This window comes from Lipotes vexillifer, unplaced genomic scaffold (genome assembly GCF_000442215.2).
Source record: "Lipotes vexillifer unplaced genomic scaffold, Lipotes_vexillifer_v1.1 scaffold1003, whole genome shotgun sequence".
Lineage (NCBI taxonomy): Eukaryota > Metazoa > Chordata > Mammalia > Artiodactyla > Lipotidae > Lipotes > Lipotes vexillifer.
The window spans coordinates 1120191-1128481 of NW_006798890.1; the positions used below are offsets into that span (position 1 = coordinate 1120191).

General features: G+C 55.1%; 1 protein-coding gene across 2 annotated transcripts in view; it reads right to left on the bottom strand.

Moving 5' to 3' along the window:
• Positions 1 to 1405: 1405 nt before the first annotated feature.
• The window catches only part of BSND (barttin CLCNK type accessory subunit beta), an 8337-nt gene continuing 1451 nt past the window's right edge, over positions 1406 to 8291 (bottom strand). Inside the window, exons 2-5 of one of the 2 annotated variants that reach the window (XM_007471135.1) lie at positions 4819 to 4913; positions 4189 to 4194; positions 2661 to 2930; positions 1406 to 1799 (exon numbers count right to left, since the gene is read on the bottom strand). In XM_007471135.1, coding sequence (XP_007471197.1) covers positions 1406 to 1799; positions 2661 to 2930; positions 4189 to 4194; positions 4819 to 4913 — 765 coding nt within the window. The remainder of the gene's footprint in view (positions 1800 to 2660; positions 2931 to 4188; positions 4195 to 4818; positions 4914 to 8291) is intronic. The other variant, XM_007471134.1, reaches the window with a different exon arrangement.

The following is an 8291-nucleotide window of genomic DNA, read 5'->3' on the forward strand; positions in this document are numbered from 1 at the left end:
GCCGTGACCCCAGCCCTGACCCAGAGACCTAGCCCAGGTGAAGGCCAGCCCTCCCGGAGGCCCAGGTTGCAAGCTCTGAACGTGGGGACGTGGGCTGAGGCAGTGCCACCATCCCTTTGATGGGGCCCAGAGGGGCTTTGCAGAGATCAGCCTAAGAAAAGCGTCACTCGGTGATGCCACCATACGGCGATACCTCCAGGGGCTGCTCAGGCAGCTGGAGCTATTTGTCCCTGCGCTCGATGGCCCCAACGGTTGTGTGAGTGTCACTCTGCTGCCTCTGGTGTGACAATTTTTAACTCCTCTGTTCCCACCTCAGTTTCTGCTCTGCACTCTGCGCTAACTTACAAGACACCAGGCTCAGTGGACTGGGAGCCCTTCGAGGGTGAGAACTGTCATCAGTTTGTGTCTCTTTCCTCCTAAAGATCCCAGCTTAGCGTCTGGCACACAGTAGATGCTCAGTAAATGCCACCTGAACCAAATTATTTAAGTCAGGAGTCTGAGACTCAGGGAAGTGGGGGCGGCAGGATTCCCTGCAAAAGGCTCGAGGGTTCTGGTCACTTCTGTACATGCTCAGTGACCACCAGCTGGGCACAGGAGAGACCGAGGTGAGTAAAGCAAAGGTGCTGACCTTGAGCAAGCAGCCATGCTCCATGATGAATGCGCAAGGCCCAGAGATGGCCCAGGGGTGGCACACGGGAGCCAGGACTAACTCGGCCCGGTGACATCAGGAAAAGCCTTCAGAAGAGAGATGTCTGTGCAGAGGTTTGAAGGATGAGCCTGAATTTGCCAGGCAGACAGGGGACAAAGGGCATCCGGGCAGGGGAGACAGCTTGGCAAGGGCATGGGGCAGTAGGGTGAGCGTGGGGTGGGGCTGACCAGGGAGAAAGCTGGGAGGTCAGCAGAGGTCACTCATGGAAGGTGTTGGATCCCAGAGCTACAGGAGCCACAGGAGGGATGCGGGCCGGGGACGTTACGTCTGAGTGAAAACAAATCACGCCATCCCCCGGCTGGACTAAAAGACGCAACAGGAACGAGAACCCTGAGAGGCCTTCACAGAGGATCGGGGACACGGGGGTAGCACCCAGGAGGGTTCCTGTTCACAGACCAGCTCTTGGGGGAGGCAAAAAGGGCTCTTGAGGGCCCTGGCTGCTGCAGATCTTCTCAACTAATCATATTTTACCTTCAAAGCTTTACAAAAAGTATTAATAATTGGAACAGCAATGGCCCAGTAATGTAATCATCTCCTCCCTGTGCATTTCTGTGCAGCTCTCAAAATGCTCTCGGGTCCACTGTCTCCTGTGAACCTCCATCTAACCCCATTTTGCAGGTAGTGAAATTGAAGTCCTGTGTGGTCACAGCGGGATTAGCCCCGGAGCCAGGCTAAAACCCAGGGAGCAGTTCCATGTCAGCCCTGGGCGTCGGGCTCAAAGCCCAGTTCCTTGTCCGGAAGGGGGTCCCCAGGGCTGTCGGGAAGCCCGTAGTACAAGTCTTCCTCTTCCTGTTCCAGCTCCTCTGTACCTGCGTCCGAAGCCTCCTCTTCCTCCTGCTTTGTCCTCAAGGGTCTCTGCCAGGAGCTGGGCAGGGCTGCCACGTGTAGCTGCTTCTCTGGAGGCACATCCTCCAACGCTGGGGCATCAATGAGGGCAAAGTCATGGAAGCAGTCCGGCCGGCACCTGCAAGCCTGGGGCTCCACCCCCTCAGATGGTGCCAGATTGGGGCTGCTGTCCTCACTGGAGCCCACGTCCAGGTCATCTTGGAAGGAAGCCAAGGGTGCAGGGCCCTGGGGACAGGTCGGGGGGCTGCAGGGGCAAAGGCGGAAAGGGCGAGGGTAGCTCTGAGTCAGACTGCCTGGGTCCAAATCCTACCCACTAGCTGCAAGGCCCAGGGTAGGTGAGTTCACCTGTCTGAGCCTCAGTTCCCTCCTCTGTAAAATGGGGGAAATAATAGCATTCACTACTATGTTTATCCCTGAGATTTACAACAGATAATGAACGCAAAGCACTTTGCACAAGGCCTGGCACATAGTAGGTGCTCAAGAAATGGGCCTTTATTATGTTATCCAAACGAGGTCACTCCTCTGCCTCTCCAATCACTTGGCGGTCTCCTCTGGGCCCACAATCCCTGTCACACTGGGTGTCACCTTCTGTTCCCTTGTGTGCCTCCCCCAGTGGACGAGGAGCTCCCGCAGGGTAGGGGCTGTCAAGGGCTGGCAGGGAGTAGGTACCCAGTAATGCTGGTGGATGAGTGACAACGTGGATGAATGAGGAACCCAGTTCATGAACAGCTGGGGACAGGGTGGGACGGGGAGTGCCCTGACTGAGGTCACAGAGCACATCAGTGGCAGAGCCTTGATTTGAACTCAGGTCCTCTGGCTCCCTGCCCTGGCCCCTCATGGTGAGTATTCGGACAACTCTGAGGTAGGACCGATTATTCCCATGTGGGGAAACTGAGGCTCAGGAAGGTGAGGAAAATCCGAAGTTTACAGAGCAGAGGAGCTGGGATTTAAACTCAGGCCCATCTAAGCCGAGACCCCTGTGTCTGCTACCCCTGCTGCTTCTCAGGGTGTCCCCAGCCTCTCTACTCCCCAGTGTCCCCAGCCACCTCTCAGTGGCCACACCCCTCCTCCTTCACCCCAGTGCCCCTTCGCTCCGTGCACTCACCCGGGCCTGCCCTGACTTGGGTCTCTTTCTCCCTCGTCCTGGTCCGAGCCCCTGTGGATGACCACGGCAGCTTCCAACAAGGCCTGAGGGTCGCGAGGGCCACCTTCTCCTCCATCGCTGGCTCCTGGCTGTGGCCGTCCCGGCTTAGGAGCCAGGACGGGGTGGGAGTCTTCACTGTAGCCCATGACCTTCATCTGCATGTGGCTGAAGTCCGGCAGGCTCTGGTCGTAGGCGGCTTCCTCCCACAGCCTGACGTAGGGGGTCCGGGGGCTGGGCGGGGGCACAGCAGACAGCGGGAGAGAGAACAGGCAGGTAGGCAAAGATTCAATTAATAGACGTCAGTGCCATCCCCTGGCCCGCCTGCTCCGCGCACCGGCTCTCCCCCGATCTCAGAGAAGCCTCTGCGGGTGGTTACTGTACCCAGTTCATTGATGAGGAGACTGAGGCCCAACAAGTTAAGTTGAGTGGCAGAGCTCAGACCCTCAGTCCAGTGTTCCTTTCACCCGTGTCTCCAAAGTTAACTCCAAGGTTGCGGCTGTCAAATGAAGACCAGCTCGCGTTGACTGAGCGTTTGCTGGGTTCCAGACGGTGGCCTGAAGCCTTTACATATATCATCCCATTTATTCTGAACGATATCTTGAAGCAGAATGGTCCTTCCCGCTTTTCAGATGAGGACAGAGCAACAGTAAGAACCAGCTACTGAGTGTTCCTTGCAGGCCGGGCTCTATCAGTTAGCTCATCTAACCCTCCCTGTAACTCTGGGAGACACTGGAGGAAGCTGAGGCACTGACACCTTAGCTGGCTTGCCCAGGTGGTGCAGACCTAGGGGGTGGTACTGGGGCTCCAAGCACCACTTTCTCCACTGCTCTCTACAGTCCAGGGCTGGGAGCAGCAGGGAAGAGCACAGGCTCAGGGTGACCTGAGCCCCAGCTCTGTTCTAGCAGCTCTCCCTGTGTGACCAGTCCTGAGTCTGGCCCCCACACCCACCCACCCAGGTCTGGTCTGGTGTTGACTCCCCGTGAGGTTTGGGGCTTGTGATTGCACTTCTTGAGCCTCAGTTTCCACATCTGTATAATGGGCCTGCCACCACCCCCCCCACTCCCCCACTTCACAGGGTTTCTATGAGGACTGAAAGAAGAAATGGGCACAAAATGCCTGACTTGCTCTCTGGTGCTTTGGAAGCACTTCCTGCTAATGATGTCAAAGGCTTATAGAGGGCCCACTATGCTCCAGGGTCTGTTCTTAGCACTTGGCTTATTAAAGTCCACCATCCATATCATAGGTTCCACATCCGCAGATTCAACCAACCGTGGATCTAAAATATATATTTTTTAAGTTCCAGTAAGTTCCAAATAGCAAAACTTGAATTTGCCACGCACTGGCAACTATTTACATAGCATTTACACTGTATTTACAAATACTGACATAGCATTTACATTGTATTAAATATTATTAGTAACCTAGAGATGATTTAAAGCATATGGGAGGATGTACATAGATTGCAAGCAAATACTAAGCCATTTTATACAAGGGACTTGAGCATCTGCAGATTTTGGTGTACGTGGTGGGAGAGGGTGTCTGGAACTCATCCCCTACAGATACTGAGGGACGGCTGTATTATCTCACTTAGCCCTCCCTGAAGCCTAGGAGGAAGGTACTATTAGTATCCCTATTTCACAGATGGGGCAAAGAGAGGCAGGTTGCTTTCCCAAAGTCACCCAGCCAAAAAGTAGCAGGGCCCCAGGGCTGTGCCTTGGCCATCATCATGCCTCTTGTTTGCTAGAGTAGTAGTAGTCACCGCTGTGTGGGATTTAGGGTCACACCTATTTTTGATTTCTGGTCTGCCACTACTTTGCTGTAAGACAGGACAAAAATCCCTGAGCCTCAGTTTCCTCATCTGTGAAATGGTAATAATAAAGCTCACCTCATAGAATTGAGAGGTCAAAACAATCCATGATTTCCGATAGTATGTTCTCCGTAAGTGGGAAGGCAAAGCCAGAGCCTGGGGCAGGTGGGGAGACACCGCCCACCCCTCCTGCCCACCCCCTCCTTGGCAGGGGGAAGACTGGCCTGAGGGACTCACTGCCCCATCCCTCCCTCCACTGCCCCATTCCTCCCTCCACTGCCCCATCCCCGCCCCAGAGGGTCCGGCACCCACCTCTTCATCTCAGCAGTGAGCCCGTTTTCCAGCAGGCCCAGCGCCTTCGGTGACAGGATGCCTTGGAAGTCAGAGTCAGCGGGTACGAAGGTGATCTGCAAGGCAAAGGGGAGAAGGCTTCTCTGCAGCTGCCCACACACATCCGTGGTCACTGCTCCCCCAGAGCACGGGCCTAACATCTCCACATACCCTAGGAGAGAGGCCTGACAAGGGAGGCCACCCCGTTTGACAGGAGGGTGCCTGCTCAGGGCCCAGCACCTGTGGCCGGCTGGACCTCTGGGCTCCTGCTCTCACTGGCTCTTCATTCACCCAGCACTCATGGAGCATCAGCTGTGTGCCAGGCACTCTTCTAGGCACTAGGGGTCAGCCATGAGTGAATGAGACGAACACCCCTGCCCTGGGGGAGGTCATATCTTGTCATTTCCAGGGGTCCTCATTCCAGTGCCCAGCACTTGCCCGACCCGGAGTAGGCCCTTCGTCCGCATCTGGTGAGTGAGTGGGAAGCAGTCCATGTGTTTCTTGGCACAGACAGAGGCTGCGGTGGGGAGGACAGAGAATTAGACGGCTGAGGTTGTGCCGACACTACTGAACTGTTCACTTCAAAATGGTTAGGATGGTAAATTTTATGTTATGTATATTTTACAATTTAAAAAGGTAGGACTAGTAATGCCTGTCTCCTGGATTCCATGAGATAACATATAAGGAGTACCCTAGCACAGAGCCTGGCACATAGTAGCTGCTCAGTAAATCATAGTTTGATGCTACTGAAGATGAAGTTACCTGACCTCCCTGAGTCTTGTTCTCCTCAGCTGAAAATTTGTTCAACAAATATGTGATGAGACCCTATTGTGTTATGCCGGGTTCATAAATAGCAGCTCCTTTTCTCCCTTTCCATAGAGTACGGTGAGAGAAAGACACTTGTCTGCACCAGGAAAGCACCCAATCCTGCTGGGGAGAAGGGAATGATAGATGGATGTGTTCTTAGAACTCCTGTGAGGGGTAAGCTTCCCCCAGATGTCTGGAAATGAGGGAGGGGCCTGGGTATCTTCCACACCCACTTAGTATGTCCTGCACTTGCCAGCTGACTCTGTACTTCCTAGAAGCTGCCCCTTCCTCCAGTCATCCTCCTTCTCCCCATCATCATAATCACCACCATCACCATCATCTCCATCAACATCATAATTATGATGTCATCACCATCACCATCATCATTATCGCTCTACAGCATCCTTATCATTGACACTGTGAAGAGCCTGGAGGAGAAGGAAAGTCCTGAGAATCTTACAACACAAGTTCTTCTAAGAAAGGGTGACAGGCAGAGTTGAAGCTGGGGAGGGGAGATCAGGTCATAAAGACCCCAGAGCATCAGGCTAAGAAATTCAGCCTTTAATCCAGAAGCAATAGGAGCCCTGGAGGAGTTCTCAGCAGAATACATAGCCAGATTTGTGCTCAGGCAGAGTTCTGAGCAGTCCCCAAAGGGAGGGAACAGAGGGATGGAGGGAGGCCCGTGGAGAGGACCAATCCATCAACCACCAATCAGGGGCCTGGTCCTGGGCTCCAGCAGAGCAGGCAGGAGTGGGGAGTGGGCGACTTGTAGGCAGAATCAGAAGCCAGACAGGGAGAGGCCCTGCTTTCCCAGACAATCCTTCCCCTTCTCCCAGTTCCCCTGCCCCATCTCAGCTAATGGGCACAGCATCCCTGACAGTCCCACCTGCTAGATTTGTCCCGATTCCTCCTTCCCTCTCAAGCCTGAGGCCCAGCTGGCCACCAAACCTGACCAAGTCTACTTCAGAAATTCAGTAAAATAAGCTGGATGGGAGGACCAGGGCCACGCCCAGCCACGGCAGGTACTATATGTTTGATGAACTGGAAATGTCTCCTCAGCTCCTACAGCCTTGAGTTCAAGTTCTGCCTTAGTCTAGGAAATGATCATCCTCCCTTAGACTGAGAAGGAGCCTCCCCCACTGGCCTGGTTGCGCTTGAACGTTCCCCCTCCCAGATGTCAGCCTGATAGCTTCCTCGAACTGCAAAGCTGCTCACAGCCGTCCCTCATCCCATCCACTAAAGGGTCAGGTCCAAACTCCTCAGCATGACATCCAGGTCCCGTGGACCCGAGCCCCACTCCCTTTCCGCCTTACTTCGCTCCCCACGCCCTCCGGCAGACAGGCTGACCCGCTTGCCTTGTTCTTTCACCTCATGTCTTTGCTCGTGCTGTTCCTTCTGCCTGGAATTTCTTTCCCCATCTTTTCTGCCTGGGGAACGTCTACTTAACCTACAAGCCCCAGCTCATCTTCCCTGTGAAGCCCACTCCCTCCCCATCAGGCAGAAAACTGTCTCCTCCATGAGACCCCCACGGCCCCAAAGACAGGGACAGCTTAATTCACATGGGTACTGGCTACCCCTTCCCCCATATCATAATCGGCTAATTCCATTCCCTTATGTTTATATTTTTTTCAATCCAGAAAATTCCCATTCGTCAGGCACTGAGACAGGGGAGGATCCAGCAGGGAGCATGGGCACCAGCATTTGCTGACGGCTCCGATGGCCCAGGCTCCAATGAGACAATGTGGGAGACTGGGACCCTCGTCTAGCACACCTCCCTGGTTTATGACACACTTCCCTCCCCTCCTTTAGTGTTCCAGCCCTAACAGCCTGCGTCCCTGAAACACACACCCATGTCTGTTCTCACACACCTGCACACATATCCAGAGACCCTCCCAAAGCCACAAACACCTGTCCTGAGAACGCTGCCTTCGCATTGGCTCCAGGCCAGGCGTGATGCCAGGTCCCCCACTTACAAGCCCCCACTGGCTCCTCCACAGGCCCGGGCGAGCCTCTGCCAAGGCCACAGAAGTGGGGCACAGGGAGGGGCATTTGAGTCAGGGCCTGGTGGGCACTGAAATCTGTGCCGTTTCTGACCCGCCATGCGGCCTCCACAGCACATGAACACTTGAATCTATCAACAGTTACTCATTAATACCCAGCAATATTCCCTCCTCCCCCCCTCCCGCCACTCCCTCATCCCCACCGCCACCCGGTCACTCTGCCTACTGCCCACAGCCAGCTCTGTGAACGGAGTGAGGCAGGAAGGACACTCCCCCCACCCCACCCCGGCCATCACCTTGCTGTCCCCCAGGGCCCTATTCTCCCGGTGACCTCTGCTCAGGACACTGAACAGAGAGAGGCGAGTTGACTGTAAACTGCTCGGTAAACGACCACAAACCAGCTGGGACCGCCTCAGTGCTGAATGAACGCGCTAACAGCCCGGGGCTTCCCACAGAGGAGACAGGACTGGGAGAGCCGAGCCCAGGCCCCCAGGATCCTCCTCCCTCCTCCCACACCCCAGCATGGACATCCAGGCAAGAGGCAAGGAGGTGTCTGAGCGTGTGAGGCTGCCTGGGGCCTGGAGCCCTGGATGGCGGGACCAGCAAGGCCCTTAAGATGCACCCTCTTTCCCGCCCCCTCTTCCTGAC